Source organism: Garra rufa, chromosome 15 (assembly GCF_049309525.1).
Source record: "Garra rufa chromosome 15, GarRuf1.0, whole genome shotgun sequence".
Lineage (NCBI taxonomy): Eukaryota > Metazoa > Chordata > Actinopteri > Cypriniformes > Cyprinidae > Garra > Garra rufa.
Genome location: NC_133375.1, coordinates 37,840,740 through 37,862,293, shown reverse-complemented (window position 1 = coordinate 37,862,293; position 21,554 = coordinate 37,840,740). Strand labels below are relative to the sequence as shown.

The window sequence follows — 21,554 nt, the reverse complement described above, 5'->3', positions numbered from 1 at the left end:
TTTCCAGCATGACAATGACCCAAAACACACGGCCAAGGCGACAAAGAAATGGCTCGAGAAGAAGCATATTAAGGTCCTGGAGTGGCCTAGCCAGTCTACGGACCTCAATCCCATAATCTGTGGAGGGAGCTGAAGGTTCAAGAAATGTCTGACCTCTTTTGGTTTTGCCACCAAGTACTAAGTCATGTTTTGCGACTACTTATTTCACTCGTTAAAATGCAAATCAATTTATAATTTTTTTTAAAATGCGTTTTTGTTGTTATTATGTCTCTCACTGTTTAAATAAACCTACCATTAAAATGACAGACTGATCATTTCTTTGTCAGTGGGCAACGTACAATATCAGCAGGGGATCAAATTATTTTTTCCCTCACTGTATATAAAAATGACAAATAATGAAAATATTTTAGTGAAAACAATGTAAAATGTTGCAAAGTTAATGCAATGCCAGTGGAAAACACATCACAGTGGACACAAAGTTCAACAATGTGTGTTTATTTTTGTCTCTCTTTTTTTATTTTTTTATTTGTATTTTGATAATAACATATGTATGAACCGTTAGTAAATAAATGAAATGAGTTATCCAGATAGACATAAGTACTGATTCACCGTTTTGCCAGTTTCTTCTTTTTTGTAGACAGGAAATAAAAAGTGAAAATGCAAACCCAAGGACATTTTACAAGATCTTAGAAGCATAACAAACTCCTTTTAGTAATTTTTCTTTTTAGATGCTCACATTTATGTAAATTCATTGTAATTTTGTACATTATCTACAGAGAATAATCAATTAATAAAAATGATATACTGTCACAAGTTAAATGTTTCTTTTATCAAGAGAAAAATTCTAAATGGTATAAAACTTACTATCCATAAGGCTTTAATTCATATTCGGAACACAAATGAAGATATAGGTTTAATGAAATCTGAGATTTCTGTCCTGTCACAAAAAAAGATGTTCATGAAATTTATTATAATGAATTTTCTCTTTTGATAATATTCCACATATTGAATCAATGGTTGATATTGTATGTATACCTGTCAACCAACATTTTTTATATTTGTTATCATTTTCATGTAGTCATAGATCATCATGACGGAGTATCCTCATTTTACATTGGCTTTTTTGTGTATAGCCCTGTCACCGTGAATAATTATGATTTTATCTGGTAAGAGGCAGTGTTTAGTTGATTTTAGTTCCACTGCATGGTGAATTGTAAAAGTATTTCTTAATAGAAATAGAGATTATTTTATGATTATTACTATTATTATTTTACAATGATGTTATCATATATTAATTTACATTAAGAAAAACGTAATTTATTTGAAAGCAGGATGCAGTTATTGAATTAACAATTCAAATTACATGCTAAACTAAGTTTATTTATGTAAGTATGTATTTTTGAGTTGCTGTCTGTCTTTCAGATGTAGTTCATACTGGACTGGAGTGGTGGTGGCTGTTCATCTTCTTAAAATAAATAATATCTCATATACATGGAAATAGGATTTACTTTGAAACCATTTTTACTCAAAATGGCAAAATTTGATGATTAATTACGAGGAAACGTAAGGTTCTCCAACTTGGTAAAGCCCACGCAATGTTTATTCTAGTCTTATTCCTCTTTTTAATAAAGACATTTTTGCAGAAGAACGCTTTTCTGTGGAAGTTTGCCTTCCACAGAAAACTCTGTACTGCACTCCACCGCCTATGGACAAAATCGGTCAGTCTCCTTAATGCAGGGAAAGCCAACAGGTTTAAAATGAGTCTACAATAACAATTAGCCAAAAAAAAAAAAAGAACCAAAAAGAACTATGATTACAACACGCAGAAGTTCTGGCTTCAGAAGAATGTCATTACAACATTATCTTCCATAGCATGTATTTAGACTTACACCCTTACACTCTTAAACCTAAATGGAAAGGAACCCTAACCCTAATTAATCACATCTCGATCGATATCCTAATGAAAAAGGTCCATTACACCAGGTTTTTGCAAGACATGCTTGAGCCACACATACACATGTTGCATGGGTACAACTGATTGAAAGCTAGTTAAAATGTAAAGTATAAGACTAACTTTCAATTACATCATTCCATTCACAATGTCAAAGGTCACAGAGTTTGACAGACAAAATCACAAATTTGCATTATCAACTCTCAAAGGGAAATGTGCACACAAACTGGATAACATATTCTGTTATAAAGAAATTTTCTGTTAAAAAAAAAACAGGAGAGGTCAAGGATGAAAAGGAAATGAAAGGCCAAGACAACGAGTATTATGGAGTAAGGCAAGGTTTTAATTCGTCATGCCACTCCTTCTGGAAAGCACTTGATTGGGAATGGTTTTATTTTTTATCATGATAATGATCCCAAAATCTCATTTAGAGAGATAAAATATAGCATATACAGTCTATGTCTAAGTACTGTACACAAGGCACATTTTGGAATCAATTCAACAATAAAGTAAAAGCAAAATCAAAAAGTAACACATTGAATTAACTACGACATTTTGAAGTGGAAAGACTGTAATGGTATTTTTCTTGTTAAACATACTCCAATGATCTTATTAGATAATACAATTTATATATATTAATTGTATTAAATTGAACCAAGGGAAGATCATTTTTTATTAAATTTTATTTAATAGCCACAAAGAAAAAAAGTGTCGCTGTAACTATCTATAGATTGTGTAAAAATGATTATCTGCATCCAGAAATACATAAGGATTCTTCATAACAACCTGTGTGTTTGTTGTGCAAGAGTTGTTTTAATTTCTTTCTTTTATATTCAGTTATTCATTTATGAATTCACTCATGTATAACCATTTATCTAGATCTTATTATCCCGTTTAATCGTATAATCATTTAAACCATTTATATAATAATTATATTGATTGATTCATTGATTAGTTATTTATATTATATTATTATGTTTTATATTATTTTTCCATTGTTGTTTAGCCTTATGAATGTGTGGTTTCAAGGAATATTTGCCTTTACAAGTAAGAGATAAAAGACTTTTTAACACCACAGGACAATGATGCAGCAATCATTTTCCCCCATATTTTTGGAACTGAATCATACAGGACCTTAAAAAAAAGAATATGCCAAAGGGAATTAAGATATCTTCAATATTTCTTGAGTTACATGCATGCAAACTTTGGAGAATTTTATTTAATTTTATTTTTTTCAGATTTTTGAACGGTCACCATTGGCACATAATGCAACAAGGACCGCTAAAGTCAATAGATTTTTTTAACAAACCTATCAATCTCTGTGTAAAAATAACAATTATGTTGCAATCTTTTAAAGTAATTTGTATGCCCCTGTAATTTGGCTCCAAATCTTAGGTGAAAATTGCCATTTTGATTCCCCTCTACATAATAGTGGATTACTCCATAAATATACTGTACATCCATGACGATACATGTTTACCTTTCTTCAGAAAAAAAATACTGACAATATAAAAAAAAAAATGACCATAGGAAGTTTCTGAAATGTGTTTCATTTGACATGGAATGACCCAGCAGCAATATTTTGAAAGTATAATATTAATGTTTGTCATAAGAGCCACTTCTGCTTTTCGACATCTCTGCATTTTTCTTGTTAATACATACAGAAGAAGTCTATTAAGTGTTAAGACATTGCCGTCCGTGTATCTCAGATAGCTGTAGTCTCTAATCTATGACAGCATGAACTGGCTTTACATCCTTTTATTGGCCCTTTGGTCAGTTTTCAGTAAGTGGATTACATTTCTTTGTCTCGAATTATGTATATATAAATAATATTATCTACTGTTTTTTAATCTACATTTTTGCTGTGTTTCTAGATGCGTCTCATGCATGGGATCCAAATTATCATACAACGACAGGTGCATTAACTTGAAAACCTTTCAGTTGTTTTTAGAAATATTTTGAAAATATTTTAAAGTACAAGGACATGAGTCATTATAATTTGCTGTGTTTTTGTACAGATTCTCCTGATGCATGGCACACTACTTCTACTTCAGTGACAGGTGAGTCATCTAATCACTTTCATCTGTCAGTTCATTTTCAGATTATTTTAAAGTGCAAGGATAGGAATTGATATAATTAAGCACTAATTCTTTGTGTTCTGTTTTGCGGGTTGGTCACGAATTTCCACAAATTTAATCTTTTTTTTATTTCTCTTCCCAAATCCTCACCATCTCACACTCTAATTTTGCAGGTTTGTTTTCTTGTCATTCACTTTTAATTCCTGTTTTCACATTTCTCAATGTGGTGAACATGTGGGTGGAGGGGGAAATTACTGTAAAAAATGCTGTGTCCATTTTACTATTTGTTTCAGGCTTTTAAGTATTTTGAACTCATTTTATTCTTGTTTGTTTTATTAGACTTTACATGTTTCCAACTTGAAATCTTAAAGGTGCCATAGAATGCATTAGGAGAATATTTTAAATTGTTCTCTGATATCTACATAGAAGGTATATGGCATAGAAAAGGGCAAAAAATCTCCAGAAATGGTTTTACAGGTCCATTTACAACCCTAGGATTTGCCCCTAGAATGAAATGCTCTGTTATTTGAAAGCTTCATGAATATTAATGAGCTCCGGTCTGATTGGCTGTTTCACAGAGCTCAATAGCTCGCACATGGATAAAAATATATATTTAATTAGGAGCTCTAGCCGCTTTTAATATGCGGTTTGTTGAATCTGCCGTTTTGAATCGCGGATATTTTAGTTTCATTACTGTGATCGCATGTGCTCTGTGTAAAGTTACAATGCAGAGGGAGTGCTTCTTACCACACAAGTTGAGCTGCTCAGTGATTCTGAAGATCTGTAAATCATTCGCCATCATCAGCGCAGTTATTTCTCCATCATTCACCATCATCAGCGCAGTCATCTCTCTAGCTAGTGCTAGCATTAAGCTAACCGTGTCCCTTCAGTGGCTTGCCTTGTTTAACTGATGTACTGACGTTAATGATGATTGGGCGATGCAAATGTTGGAGGCTTAACTATTAACGATCTCGGAAAAGTTTCGTAACAGTCGGTGTTATGTTGGAATTGACCTATTTTTCGGTGGTCTTTTGCAAACATTAGATTTATATAAGAAGGAGGAAACGATGGTGTTTGAGACTCATGGTATGTCATGTCCATGTACTGAACTGTTATTATTTAACTATGCCAAGGTAAATTCAGTTTTCCATTCTATGGCACTCAATTTTTCAGTTGGCAACTCAATTTTTTCAGTTTGCAAAATGTGATATTAAAGGGATAGTTCGAGCATTTAAGACATGAAGTTGTATGCAATCCTTATCAGCACTATAGTGTATACACACTGACCCACACTGCGTTCACCTCCCTGGTCAGAGTTCTGGCCGCTGGAAGTTTTTCAAGAAAGTAGTCACGGTTAGTTTCCGGGGCCTCAAAACTGTGCGTTTTTACGTGAAAAAAATATATGCGTTTCAAAGCTTGATTAATTTACATCACAAAAAACACTCCTCACAAAAATCATACCTCAGTTTTAATCGGCACTATTTTCTTTCCGTTTCCATCAATCCGCGCTGCTGTCAGTTCGCACGTTCCGATCAGCTGTTCCATTACACACTCGAATGACAACGACGTAAAAAGTAGAAAATTAACAATGGTGCGAACTTGTAAATTCCCAGGTTGTGACCACAAGAATGTGCAGGGATCGCCTTTCAGATTCCATCATTTTCCTGTTTCGGATATAGTTATGAGACAGCTTTGGCTGGTTGCCATCGGCTACTCTGCGTGAGCTAAAATATCCAGTATCAAGGATTTTCGTGTGTGCAATGCTCACTTCAGCGAAGACGATTACATCCCCAACCAAGGAGGAAAAATCAAAAAACGGATTTTAAAGAGTTCTGCTGTACCAGTACCACGGGTAAGCTCTATTTACTAACTTTATGTCGCATACGACAGGTTTATTTTGAAGCTAACGTCGGTTTTTAGGCTAACGTTACACTGAGAATATTCTAACCGGGGCAGTGATAGCATCGACAATAATCGACTGTCTACGTGGTGAGAAAATCGGCAAATGTCATAACTAATGAATTTAATTGAATCTATATAACACAACAAAATATGATGCTTTGCTATATTTGTTATTATCTGTAACTATGCGGAACGTGTGTCGGTATCATCGTGTTTATAAGTGTGCTTGAAGTCACATACAGGTAACGTTAGGTCTAAACCAGGTATCTCCAACTCCGGTCATCGTGAGCTACATTCCTGCAGCTCGATGTTTTCCTATGACAGGACAACTTTCTCAAATGAGACATTCTGTACAAGCCTGCTAATTACCCGTTGATTTGAGTCAGGTGTGTTGCATCAGAGAAAAACTAAAACCAAGACAGTAGCTCACGAGGACTGGAGATCACATGTCTAAACTGTACAGTAAACAATCTGTATGTTTAGACTCCTGTGGAAATCACGTGAAACGAGGTCTAATATAAAAATATATATATCGTCTGTTCCGTCTGACATTGTGCTAAAATTGGTTTCATCATCAGAAGTTTCGTAGTCAGACATGTTGTCAGTGAGTCGCGCTATCAACAGTTGATAGGAACGTGCGAACTGACAGCAGCGCAGATTGATGGAAACGGAAAGAAAATAGTGCCGATTAAAACTGAGGTATGATTTTTGTCAGGAGTGTTTTTTGTGATGTAAATTAATCAAGCTTTGAAACGCATATATTTTTTTCACGTAAAAACGCACAGTTTTGAGGCCCCGGAAACTAACCGTGACTACTTTCTTGAAAAACTTCCAGCGGCCAGAACTCTGACCAGGGAGGTGAACGCAGTGTGGGTCAGTGTGTATACACTATAGTGCTGATAAGGATTGAATACAACTTCATGTCTTAAATGCTCGAACTATCCCTTTAAGTTAATCAAACATAAGCCTTGTTGTTTTTAAAGTGATATTTACCAGTTTATCTTTATAAGCCACATATTTTATTTTAAAGATGCATTCAATCTGTATTTAAATATTTCTAAAATTTTCTACAATACTGTAATGAAACGGCAAACAGGCATCTCAAAAGAAAACATTAATTCACTTTACAATCTTACAACAGTGCAAATTACAGAGCATCATTAACACTACTAACACTAGTTTAGAGACCAGTGGACCATGGAAAAATAAATAAATAAAAATAACAATAAAAACACCTAGCTTATATGATGACTCATTCAGAATAACTTGAACCATTTAAAAGAATGTACATAGTGTTTCAAACATTGTAAAACTTTATATCAGCAAATAAAAATTAATAGAATTCATTCATTTACAGAGTAAACTTTGAAAAACTTAAAATGTATGTTCTGCAGTCTACAATATCGTAACACTTACTAATATAAGCTGAGCACACTTCACTTGAGAAAGAAAATTATGTCATCATTTACTTACCCTCGTGTTGTTCCAAACCCGTAAGACGGTATTTAATGTGATTCTTACCTTTTACAGAGCAGTTGGCCTCTGATGGAGAAGATTTTAGTTTTGTCCCTTTCTCCTCATATGTTAATACTTCAGTAGTGCCCCCAGTCTATTGAAAATTGATAGCTCAATTTTAACATCAATTAAAGTAAAAAAAAAAAAGAAAAAAAAAAAAGCAATTGCCGCATGGCATGTTCGCCAAACACTTGTCTTAGCTACGTGTCTTGAACTTTTAAAAAAATGTGTCCGGCCGGGATTTCTAAATCGCCCAAAATGCCTGGGATTCGGCTTTTGGTCTCTACAGTCACCATTCATTGTGTGCGTTTTTGTATTAAAGACTTGCATGAGGACTGTTTGCTTAATCCCGCTCCCGCAAACATTCTAATATTGAATATAGTTTTCGCGCATCACAAAGTCGCTATCAATATGCAGAGTATTTAAATGCAGCTTATGTAGGGTGGCCAAATCCGGATTTTTTTTTTTTTTTTCATGGAATTGGATTGATTTTAAACTGTTGAGGCGGGTTTATTTTCTCTTGTGGGTTAAAAGTTTGAAATATCGGATAAATTCCATTTGACTGAAATGTTTGTATTGAAACATTTTGCATTCTACCTGCGATAAAACAGTGGTAGATATCACGTGATCGGAAATCGGCCCGATCACGTGGTTTCAGACTCGATCGGAATCGGACATTACCTCCTGATCAGGACTCGGATATATATGTATATATCATAGGTCGCCTTAACCGAAAACTGAATTTTTGTTGCAATGACGGTAAAATCTGAAGGCCGTCCGTAACTTTGACAGATTACACAGAGGGTGATCTAGTGTAATTATTAGCTGTAAATCTCACCCCTGTCCGGTTGGTGGCGAGTGCGCACCAGTGTGGCAACCCCTATGGTGTCAACAGAGCATTTGCTCCAGAACTTGCCTTTTGCTATGCGTTTGATTACGCACAGGCGCAGTAGTACTAAGAAGCTACAACGATCTATCATACCAGTGTTGTTTTTGCAACCATCTTAGATTTAGTCTTAGTCTTAGTCTTTTGGACTAAAATGCTGATTAGTTTTAGTCAAATTTTAGTCACTTCTATATGTGATAGTTTTAGTCCAATTTTAGTTGACGAAAAGTCAAAAAGGTTTTAGTTTAGTTTTAGTCGACGAAAAGTCAAAAAGTTTTTAGTCTAGTTTTAGTCAAAAAAGGGGAAATAATCTTTTAACAAATTAATGTAGGTCAGTAAGTATTTTGCTGTTGGGTAGTGTCACTTGTAAGTTCTGAAAATGGCAGATCTATAGTTCAACACAATGTGAGCTTCCGGATCGACTGTTTTCACCAATAATTCAATAATGAAGGAATGTTTTAAAACATAAAAGACAAACAAGGATAGAATGCTAAAACGGCTTGCCATACTAGTATGGCAAAGAGTATTTAATGCTAAAACGGCTTGCCATAGCGGCAGATACGTTTTAGGTTTTGATTGGCATGCACAATAAGCAGAAATGTCATGCATTTTAAACGTCTGACGGACCACCCACTAACATTTTCGTCTATTCTCGTCTCGTCTACGAAAACTCACACACGTCTCGTCATGTTTTAGTCATCAACGAGCCATTTTAATCTCGTCATCGTCTCGTTATCGTCATGAAAAAAAGTGGCGTCAACGAAATGATTTCGTCATCGTCATCGTTGACGAAAACAACACTGTATCATACCACATTAAAGAGCACCAAAACGGTATTTATTGCTTGAATTTCCTAATGAAATTGAATTTGAAATTTGAGACTTTGTTTCATTGCGATTTATTGGATGGGAGGCGCACTATGTACTTGTTGTTAGTCATCGACTGAAAACAGCACAGACCAAAAGATCGACTGGGATTTACTGATCAATATTGCTCATTAAAATGAGAATATATTAAAATCGATGTCACTGTGGTTTTGAACATCAACAGTTAAGCAGTCTCATCTGTTCTCTTCAACATATAAAAAAAATGCAATTAAATGCATCATAAATAAAATATGAAAATTAAAATGATGGGTAATGAATTATGACGAAATTTTTATGACCCTGTCCGTCAAAATGACGGGTAATGTAACAGTCTAACGCAACCTCTGGTATATATATTCTCATTATTTTTTAACACCACTATAGTTATTTGGTGGCAGAGTTAGACCTCTTGACTCCACACAGAAACACAGCAAACACTTTTATTTTTTCATTTGTTTGCATGCCTGCCGAATATTTTAACTTGAGGTGCTATTTGTTTTTATATTAGACTTTTTTTATATATTTACTGTTGCACTAAAGTCCAGAAGTGAAGTATATGTAATTTATTACTTGATTGTTCAAGCTACCTCACAGAAGTGCTCTGTTTGTTAACAGAGTTGTTGAATGTTAATTCAATAAAAAATAAGGAACATCCTGGATCTGTTTCTTCACTCTTCTTTATTCTTTTTTATGTATTATAGAAGTATCGGATCGGGACTCTGTATCGGCAGATACTCAAAATCAAATGACTCTGACTCAGACTCGAGGGCAAAAAAACCTGATCGGGACATCCCTAGTAGATATTACTTTTGTGAAGGATGGCCACAGTGGTAGGAAGCTTGTTAGTTGTGTTTATGGTCAATCTGCATAACATTGACACAAAATCATGTAGTTTTGGTATGGGAATGACATATTTTAATACCAAAACTAGAACTAGTAAAGCATTTTGGCTCATTTATTTGTCCTGTGTTCTATGAGAGCTGTGTGTGGAGTGTTTTTCTGAATGTCTAAATGTGTTTAATTTATTTGTGCACATTGATTTGAACTACACTGTTCAGCTGTGTGTTGCGATCACTGCTGTCCCAAGCATGGTTGCGATATGTTCATTGTCAAACTCCAAAATTCGATACTTTTAAATTCTTAAAGAAATGCCATTAATTTGTGTGAAAAAGTTAATAATTTTTATTGATAAAATATTATAGTCTGTCGTGTATATATTTTTTTCCATTCGACTAAATAACATTTTAAGCTGTCATTTGGTTATGTCACAACGTGCCCTTCAGATGTTACAATGGACCCCACCCTCAGGTTCATGACAGAGACGCATCTTAGTCATAAATGAACTCAATGCTGATGTTAAACTCCTTCAAATTAAAGACAAACAAAGCGATTACCGCATGGCATTTTCCTCAAACTCCCGTACCGCCAAACCCCAACACAGAAACGTCTCCTCCACTCACTCAACTGTTCTGTCATTTGTTTAACTTTAAAAACTCACGAAACTAATTTTAAAGACATATTTCATATTATTTTAACAGAGAATTAAGGAAAACAGTCAAATAACTTTATTAGTTGTATATATACACAGAGCTTATGCATATTGAGCACATAATCTAAATTACAACTAAATTAAACCCAATTAATCCATAACTAGGCTATATAACTCACATGCTTAATACTGAGTGGATAAAAGTGATAAAACAAAAGTATATTGTTTAAAGTGTCTATAAGGAAAACGGAAACGGCCCAAACTTGAACCAGCAAATAAGGAAACATTTTGCTTTATCATTGTATAGTTGGTGATATTTGAAGCATTCAACAATGAATCTGCTCTTATGTGTAGTAAAGCACCATACAAAGTTTTCTTTGTTGAAACTGTTGATATTATCTTTTTGCAATTAGAAAATTCACTGAGTAACTTTTCTCAAGGTGGTCATGAATTAATACATTCTCTCATTTTAGTTAAATCATGAGTTATCTAGGGAACAAATTAATGAAACATTGACCGTGCATGGGCACAAATTAGTAAGTCATAGGAATGAGTTCTATAAAATTAGTTTTTCTGACCATTTACAAACGGTTTAATTTGCTTTGGAATATTTGGAAAAGACATGAAGATATGAGAAAAAAGATAGGCTCTGTCTTATGTCCCACAGCCCTGTCAAAGGCTGTCGTTGACATCCCTAATTCACATACAGCAACACATACAGTATTCAAATGGCATAATAGGGGTGGTTGAGTGTTATTTGAGCGTTTAACACATGAAACACATTTTTATTTCGTTAGTGCACAGTTGGTCTTAGCCCATTGTTCCCATTGCGTTATGCACAGTGTCTTGTTCCCACTCAGGGAAGCTGGATTACGTTACCCAACCTCAACATTTTTTTTATTAAGTTTACAATCTATGGAATCTGTTGTCATTTACAGTGTCTGATATAATTTTCCATAGATCCAGACATCGTCTCTTTCCTCATCTACAACGAGGACCACAACAAATGTGTCAAAGTCGTGAATCCTACTGTGATACATACTGTGCCATGTGATGTATCATCTAAGGCTCAGCATTTCAGATGGATTTCCTCTTCACAAATCATGAGCCTCTCATTAGCTCTCTGCTTGGGGTCAGAGAAGATAGACAACTGGGTCAAAATTATCCTTCTGCCCTGCAATGAATTTAGCCCAGTGCAAACCTGGGAATGTAAAGATGAAAACTTGTTTTGTCTGAAGGGACATTCACTGCACTTGAACTATGGAAATTATGATGAGCCAAATGTGATGTTGTTTAAGGGAACAGGTGTTTGGAGTCGCTGGCTGATTTATGGGACCAACAAAACTTTGTGCTCTCTTGGATATCATGGTAAGACCAAAAGTCCACCTAACAGATAAGAAATTTCGGACAGAGATTAAGATTTCATAATAATGGCTCCCAAAATATTTAATTCATATCTAATGTCTATTATGAATTTCCCAGTATCATATAAGTATTTGTTATACTAGGTGAAAAACTTTCCTTATGATGCTTTTAATCATCTTAGTTTAGTCAAACTCTTAAGCCATTATAAACAAACATAAACCCCTAATTTAATTTCTTTCTGTTTTGCAGAGGTATATACTATAGGTGGTAATTCATTAGGAAAACCATGCCACTTCCCTTTTAAGTTCGGTGGCAAATGGTACGCTGACTGCACTGTGGATGGCAGAACAGAAGGCCAGCTGTGGTGTTCAACAGAGAAAGATTATGACATGGAGGGAAAGTGGGGCTTCTGCCCCAAAAGAAGTATGACAACACAACAATTCATTATTCACTACAGAAACGTCACTATTAATTAGATTTAAAAAACTTTCGACATATAGCACCATTGAGCTTTGGGCATCCCGAGTTCGAGTCCAGGCTCGTGGACCTTTCCCATCCCACCTCTCTTTCTCTTGCTTCCTGTCAAATAACTACCCTTTTGTGATAAAGGCAAAAAAAAAAAAAAAAACAGTCAATATTGTGTCTAAAATGTAAGTCGCTTAATATTAACTTACTGTTTATTAAACTACTATTGTATAAAATCTAGGAATGCCCAGTATTAGTGCATTATTATTTTTTTTATTACTATTAATAATTATTGAGAGTACATTAAAAGCTTTGAAATTAACTATAACAAAACCAATCACTGCTGTGGGGGGGAGGGTTTCGAGTCAATTGCAGCCTTTATTTTACATTTGTAGATGGTCTAAAGCGAATAAAGCGAAGTTGTAAAAATTGATAAAATATTTTAGACCAAGAATATACATTTTATCTAGTTTTCATATGAAGTCAGTCAGTTTTTAACATGTCTACTGTAAAGCAGTTGTAAGATGTTAAAAGCTAATGTATAGCTTTTACAGCGGGTAAAATAAGAATTGACCATTTTCTCAGTAAATATATTTCTAAAGGTGCTGTTGACATGAAATTTTCAACAGATGTCGATAACAACCCAAGTTATCAATAAAATAAAACAAAACCAATAAGTTCAGAAATTAATGGAGTAGTTCACTTTCAGAACAAGAATTTACAGATAATGTACCACTCTGTCTTCCAAGATGTTCATGTCTTTCTTTCTTCAGTTGTAAAGAAATTGTGTTGTTTTTTTTAGGAAAACATTTCAGGATTTCTCTCCATATAATGTTATTTTTTTTTAAAGAAAATAACCCATCATTTTGCTAGATAAGATTCTTTTTTCCTCGGCTTTGATCGTTTAGAGGCCCTTTGAAGCTGCGTTTTGGAAGTTCAAACTCGGTGGCACCATAGAAGTCCATTTTATGGAGAGAAATCCTGAATTGTTTTCTTCAAAAAACATAATTTCCTTATGACTGAAGAAAGAAAGACATGAACATCTTGGATGACAAGGGGTTGAGTGTATTATCTGTGAATTTTTGTTCTGAAAGTGAACTACTCCTTTAAGTTATGTGTTCTAAAATGGAATGAAATGGGAAAATTGAACATGAAGAAAGGTGTTACGACCACCAGATGTCGCACACTCATTACATTAACTCTCACACTACACAAACTGTTGCATGTCACCCTGGACTACACTTCCCATCATCCATTGCAATGATTACACACACACAGCAGCAACCAATCAAACATACTATGTAAGCATTGGATTCCTATTTCAGATCGCCGAGTATTGTTTAGCGTTTATCGCTCTCCTAGCCGATAGCTACATTACGGAGCCAGTTCTCTGTCCTAATTGCCCATGTCTAGTCTTGTTTATTCTGTGTCTTGATCCCAGCCTGGTTTATCTCGTCCTGTCTGTTATCTGTCTATCCTGGATTTCACTTGCTTTGGATTACCCGTCGTCGAGTCCCGTATGGAAACTGTATTTTTTTTGCCAGGACTCTAGCCTGTTTCAGATTACCCCTTTTACTCTGCCCTTTGGATAAAGTTCGCCGATGTTTGACCCACGCCTTTGTTTACTAGTTTACTCTTTTGTCTAGCCTTGTTTTCCAGTGTTCGATCCTGCCTGTTTATGACCACGTCTTTGTTGTTAAATAGAAGCTCGCAAATGGATACGCCCGCTTCACATCTCTGTCGTGTAAAGGCCGGGACACACCAACCCGACGCCGACGAAAGCCGACCGTCTTGTCGCCTCTAGTCGGCTGCGTCTGCGGGCGTCTGGGCAATTAAACTGAGCTCGAACACACCGAACTGATGAAACCCGACTACAAACTAGAAGGTGCTTTCTGCGCATGCGTGAAGAGATATACCGTGGCGTACCTGCAGATGGCAGTAGTCTGTATTTTCATTCCAAGAAGAGAACCCGGAAGAACCGCCGCAGGGTTTGCATAGCGTTTTCCGTTATGTCGTACAGCGCTGGCCTGTCTTGGTTCAAATTGATCAGCTCGCCTTCAATAGCTTCGTTCCACACAGCCATAGTTGGTTTCGAAATTGTGCGAATTGCGAAATGATGACAGTGAGCCGGTTCCCTCTTGACTCTTTTCTTTGCTTGTTACGTTACTTCACGTTCAAGTCCTCCACGCGCTCTGATTCGATGTCTGAACAGCCAATCAGAGCGCTCTCTTTCCCAGACAGCCCCAACAAGCCCGACGCCGATTCAACATGTCGAATCGGGCAAACTTTGGCCGACGCGAGCCCGACGAAAGCCGACGTGTGGAACACACCGAACCGAAGCGCTTCACCGACGCCCACCAACTGCCGGGCGTATCCATTTGCTTGGTGTGTCCCGGCCTTAAGACACCAGCTGACATCTATCAGTAATTAGAAAGCAATCCTGCCTCTTGTTACTTCCTCGTTGAATCTCTCCATAAGGAACGAGAAGACTATTCTTCTATTGCATCATCATATAGTTTATTGGCGCCATAAAACACTAAAGTGCATAATATCCAATTCAATTTCCAAAGCTTACATTATGGGAAGTTTCACAGTCACATCAGCTTTGCGCTATTGGGTTCAAAGACCTTTTGCCCTTCAGGGGCAAACGCCTACCTACCGCAGTAGGAAAACTATCTATTTATATCACAGTTATGGTGAGAATAACACATCACCCTAGGTACACATTCACTCCTACAGATGGCATGGTTACAGAAGGATTTCTAAACTTTTCCAGTGAGCACTGTTGGGGCTGAAGTGGAAAGAACACTTTATTTTTTTACTATTAACCAGCTCCTCTTAAGATACACACCTGAGCAATGCATGCAACTACTTTCTCCATACAGGCGGCATCTTAAATCTGCCATTAGCAACAAAGGCTTTTGTACAAAGTATTAAATAAATTGCAGTAAGCATGTGCAATATTTTTTCCCTGTGCCACTCCATTTTATTACACATAATTTGATTTTTGAATATATTTGTTTTGTTTTCTTTGTATGTATTAATTACTTGGGTTGTTACCGACATCTGGTGAAAAACTGCACTTTTAAAAATATATTTACTGAGAAAAATAGTGACATGTTCAGTACTTATTTTACCCGCTGTATTTTTAACTTGCTAGTTTTTGAAATGGTGGAGGTGTAAGTACTATATTGAAAGTACAATACTAGAAACATGAAACTGGCCCTTACATTTTAGACAGTTTTGTCTTTTCTTGCTCTTTTCAATGAAAATAGTTTCATAGTAAATAGTAAATCATAGCACTTAAAAAATAATCAAAACATAAAAAGTTTAAAATGATCAGATGTTGGTGTGTTTCAGATGTCCCAGTGCCCAATATTACAGTGTTCAGGCAGATGGAAGACAGAGAGCATGTAATTGTCATGTGTTCTTTTGGAAGGAGACTCATTGAGAGCTCTTTCCACCTGTTCCTGGAGGGTAAACACAACTATACCCTGAACAACACACTGTGCCATTCAAATGAAAAGTGTGTGTTTGAAGTGAAAGTGAGTCCACCAACTTCCTTCACCTGTGAGCACAAGATTCATTTTGTTGAGAACCATCAGAGTGAGACCTACACCTACAGCCCATCTGGTAAAACATAGAAATATAATGTAAAAGTATTTCAATCCTAATGCTCTGTTTTGCTGGCATGTTGGATTGTGACACCTCAATGTCATTGTCAATGTATTTTAAACATTTTAAAATATATATATTTTTTACATGTCATGCAGTGTTTAATGGGGTTTCCCTAACGTTTTAATGGCAGTAATACAGTGGTATACTATACTCATTGTTTCATGTTCATTCATTTATTAATATTATTAATGCATTTATTATTGAATTTAATGTTCAATTTTCATTTTTGAATTGTAAAATTTCTTTTTTATTTAAGCTCAACACACCATCATGAGCACACCATATTACCAGACACAGAGTAAGTCAGCAGATTTTTTCAAAGCTGTTTTTGACAAGTTAAAAAAAGGTATTTTTTACACGACCATTGAAGAATTTGAACCAAAGTATGTTACAGACATGTCATGAAGACCCTAAAGAATCATACCAACTTATGGAAAATGGGCATCTGATGTCCCCTTTAGTTAACATTTAGTTAAGTAATTTAAGTAATTTCTGAAGTTTCTTTATAATGGTTTAGGGGGGCCAAAAAGACAGCTTTTTATATATATATATATATATATATATATATATATATATATCTCCTGTCCTGTAGAGTGTTTAATTATCCCTAAAATGGTTTAATGGCAGTAATACAGTGGTATGTATATATGTGCGTGTGTGTGTGTATATGCACACACACTTATACTATGTGTTTGTTTGTATGTATTGAAGCTCAACCCACCAACATGAGCACACCATATAACCAGACACAGAGTAAGTCAGCAGATTTACCTTTTTGTATTCATGCTTTTTGATCATTTTGGGTGGTGATTATGTATTTATTTATTTGTTTGTCTGTCTCTTGGTGTTTTTTTTTTTAAATCAATTTGCCTCCTTAATGAAATTTGAGTAAATATATAAATAAATTCTGAGTAACTTCTCGTAACTCCCCTCAGGATTTACAAACACTTCGTAGACGTCCGATTTGATAGTTAAACTTGTATGTTAATGAACTGACCTTTCGGAAAACCTGCCCACTCTTAGTTACCACTCTTAGTCAACAAACAATGCCACTCTCAATACACATCATGCCCTCACACCGTGAAAAATACATTGTGGTGCAAAGAGAAAGCTGACATCTGATTGGCTGACGAACATTCTAACGGTGTGCATTAGTCTCAGGAAACATACGGCTAACGTACACTGTGAAAAGTTTTCACCAGTTTCAACTTAAAAACACAGTTTAGCAGCTGCCTTAAGATTGTAATTTAGATCAACTTAAGTCATTGAAACTAATTTTTAATGTAATAAGTTAAAATGACTTTAAAAAAAAAACTTAAGGCAGCTGCTGAACTTAGGTTTTTAAGTTGAATCTGGTGAAAACTTTTTACAGTGTAGTTCCAGGCAGCACTTGACCGCAGTACGTCTATCACTTCGCCACACGATTTCAGTTATTTCAAAGTTCCATGCAGCCCAAAACAGCTTAATAACCAAAACCCACAATGACACTGGCCAAACAAACAAGTAAATACAGTAAACAATAGGATAAAAATGTCAGATTATTTACATGTTTTTGCCTCATTATGTTTAATTACGTATGGAAAGCACATACTCTATTTCTCACACTCTCTCTCCCTTATAGATGTGCACACATTAGCATTAGCTGTATTGCTGTATTGAGCGAAAACGTTGACACATTTTCAAATAGACGTTATCTTTATTAACAAACTGCATATTTGAACTGTAAACAAGTACATTCTCGCCTGAAAACCTCTTAAAACTACATTCAGTAATATTTATCCTACAAAAACAGTAACATTTATAAAACTATACAGGATTTGGATGTCCTCCATGACACTAGCTGTAAGAAAAAAAAAAAGACCTGGCTAGAACAAGCAGAGTAATACAAAATTGTGAAAGGGCGTTCCTGTAGCGATACTAGTACAATATCTGATTTGATACCAATCAGATTTGAGAACTAGAACGAATGGTTGTATAAATATATATTTTTATATATATATTAATGTTTTTCTTGTATATATATGCTTGCTTTCAGGTTTTGCTGAAAATCATAAAGGAGTATCTTTATTCTACATCTGCTTTTTCTCCTGCCTTGCTGTTGTTCTCCTCATCGCGACTGTGGCAGTGATCATCAAGAACAAAGCAAAAGGTGTGTGTTTTAACCCAAACAACTCATCTTCATGTCTTATATACATTTGCACACATAAAACTATATACAAAATTTATAGCATTTGGTTTTAAATAACGAGGGATAGGAAAAGCTCTCAGATCTCAATAGAGTTAAAGTAACACCAAGACCTCACTTGCTCATATCGCGTGACTCTTTACTGCTGCTGGATGAGCTTTGTGTTTTCTCACATTTAAGATGCTGTTGGCAATTACCACCCTTTAACTGCTGCATCAAATGAGAAAAAAAAACTAAGAATGCATTTGTTTCAACAGGTTCAATGATTATTGGGAAAGATAATACTATATGGATATATAAGAAGACATCAGAGTTTCTGAAGAAGAACGAAGAGACAACCAATCAATTAATCATTTCAGACTGATCAAATACATTTCTGTATGCTAAACTGTAATACTTTAACATTGAAGTAAAATATCTTATTTTAATCACAATGTTCAAAAAATTACTAAAATTACCTTATCTTCAAGTATAATGCATAACCATAAAATAAATGTCTATTCTCCATTGTTCTGAAAAAATGTTCCACTTACTGTAGCTATGCTGTATTGCATATATTTGCGACCTTTATATTTAGCTTTTTCCTTTTTTGTACAGAATTTAGATAGAAGTGTGTACAAAATGAATAAATAAATATTTTGCTTTCTATGCATTTTATAACCACATTTTATGTTGTCTTTACATGTTTACATTTGACATGCTTTTTACTACGTCTGCTATAATAATTAGTTTGAATAATAAGTAGTAGTAGTTTATTAGCAGCATTTTTTTATTGTATTGCAAGTAGTAGACTTGATTTGAAATTGTAAATCATGTAAAAGCATGTGCAGCAGTCATTAGTGTGCGCTCATGTTTTTCAGCACCACGGACAGAAACTGTCACTGAAACACAGTCATGTTGAGCTGAATGTAAACACTACAGTGATTCTGGGAAAGTGTAAAGGATTAGGGGCTGTATCTGAGGGACAACACAGGATAAATATAATCAATAGGAGAGGAAGCACAATCTCATTATCAGAACAAACAGTTGCTCTTTCACTGTAAGCAGAGAAGGAATGTTGCAGTCTTATTTTAGTATTATTTATTTTAGTATTATATATATATATATATATATATATATATATATATATATATATATAAAAATTATATACAGTTAATTACACATCTCTGTGGAATATTCAATTCTGATTGGTCAGTCTCCACATTCCAAATTATTCCCTGTATGTTATTCCAACTGGTGAAAACTAATAGCATAGGCTCATCCTGGTAACTGCAGTTGGCTGGGAACAGTTTTTCTTTGTGGAAACTTTGTGTTTGGTTGGATAATAATATCATAAAACTAAAATCAATATTCTCTGTACAAATATTTAAATATGTCATCTTGGTATCATAGACTTGTTTTCTTTGTTTACGGACGCAGTGGTACACTGCACGATTTTAAAACCTGCCGATTTCAGGCAATCACATTCACGAATTTCCGCGCCAAAAACATGAGACTCCAAAGAAGAGATCCTTTTCTTTGTGGCAGCAATGGCTTGCGAAAAAACAAAAAGTAAAGAAAACGAAGGGCATGGCAAAGAGTTTGGCTGAAGGGCAGAGAACAACATGGACTTTCTTTTCTTCAAAAACAGATTGAGGTAAGTGTGCATTCTTTTAATCGTCGTCGTGGAAGATATTGTAAATTACACAATCATAGCGTGTCAAGTTTCTGCAATTTGTGACGTTGTTTTTATACATGTTAAAATGCTGGATAGTTTAGGTATTATTGTATGCATACTGTAACTTACATGGTGTATTGTTGTGGAAGAGCAGTAATGCAGAATCATAAAACTGCCTTCAGGACTTTATCCCTGTCCCTGTTATGAGTAATATGATTTTATCTGGTAGGGGGCAGTGTTTAGTTGATTTTAGTTCTACTGCCTGGTGAATTGTAGAAGTATTTCAGAGATTATTTTATGATTATTACTATTTTCATTTTACAATGACGTTATCCCATATACATAATTAATTAACGTTAAGAAAAGGCTTAATTTATTTGAAAGTAGGAACTGCAGTTATTGAATTAACAATTTAAATAACATGCAAAAATGTCTGTACTTATGTATTTTTTCCTTGCTATTTGATCTGTTACTATATCCAGTAGAAGGCATCTGTGGAATGCTAATTATATGAGCCTGTTTTTCAGATGTAGTCCATATTGGATAGTGGTGGTGGCTACTAATCTTTTTAAAATAATTAATATTTAATATTTAATATACATGGAAATAGGATTTACTTTGAAAAATAAATGGCAAAATGTGTTAAATAAATAGAAGGAAACATTAAGGTTCTCCATCTGGGGAAAACCCAGGCAATGTTTATTCTGGTTTTATTCCTCTTTCTAATAATGGTCTTTTTTGCAGAAGAACATTTTTCTGTGGAAGTTTGCCTTCAACACTCTTAAAAATAAAAATGCTTTAAAAGGTTCTTTACAGCACTGCCATAGACGAACCATTTCTGTTTCCACAAAGAACCATTCTGTCAAACATTCCTTAAAGAACCATAATTTTCTCACCTTTTTGTAATCTGAAGAACCTTCTTTGGCCACAAAGAACCTTTTGTGAAACAAAAAATTATATGGCTTTGTGTAGCACCTTTATTTTTAAGAGTGTATGGACAAAAAAAAATTAACAAAAAACTATGATTACAATACACACTGAGTTCTGAATTTACTCTCTAAAATTTCTTTATCTTTACATAGCAAATAGTTGGTGATTCACTCTCTCCATTAGATTTGTTGTCAAAATGGTATAATGATCATATTTGTTTCTCTTTTTTTAGAAAACAATCAGAAAATGCAAATTTCAAGAAACAGAAGAAGAAAAAAAAGCTTCTATAGGCTAAAGTGGCAAGAATGAGAGGGAGTGACCTCCCCTTAGACTATTAAACAAATAAAATGGAACACTAATTAGCCTTTTTCACAAAAAGATACAACATTTGACTTGTTTGTAGTTTATATGGGCACTCAGACCACTGACTCGTCAAAATAATATGCGCAACATGGCGCCAGCTGGTTTCTGTTCTCCATCTCCGGTATATTTAAGTGTATTTTTTCAATTTCCCTCGAATCACAAAATCATGGTAAATTACGACAGCATTTATATCCAAATGCATTTTCCCAAGAATAAATTAAACG

At 34.8% G+C, this 21,554-nt stretch overlaps 1 protein-coding gene across 3 annotated transcripts; it reads left to right on the top strand.

Moving 5' to 3' along the window:
* Nucleotides 1-3,620: 3,620 nt before the first annotated feature.
* LOC141286999 (uncharacterized) lies at nt 3,621-19,045 on the top strand. Of its 3 annotated transcripts, XM_073819128.1 has the most exons (11): nt 3,621-3,734; nt 3,826-3,867; nt 3,970-4,011; nt 9,900-10,028; nt 11,648-12,055; nt 12,302-12,475; nt 15,878-16,150; nt 16,452-16,493; nt 16,907-16,948; nt 18,231-18,344; nt 18,638-19,045. In XM_073819128.1, the coding sequence occupies exons 1-11, from the start codon at nt 3,689-3,691 to the stop codon at nt 18,742-18,744; spliced, it is 1,419 nt and encodes a 472-aa protein (XP_073675229.1). In that variant the 5' UTR covers nt 3,621-3,688; the 3' UTR covers nt 18,745-19,045. The 3 variants fall into 3 exon arrangements, with proteins under 3 accessions (XP_073675229.1, XP_073675231.1, XP_073675230.1); XM_073819130.1 differs by lacking the exon at nt 9,900-10,028; XM_073819129.1 differs by lacking the exon at nt 16,907-16,948.
* Nucleotides 19,046-21,554: the final 2,509 nt, after the last annotated feature.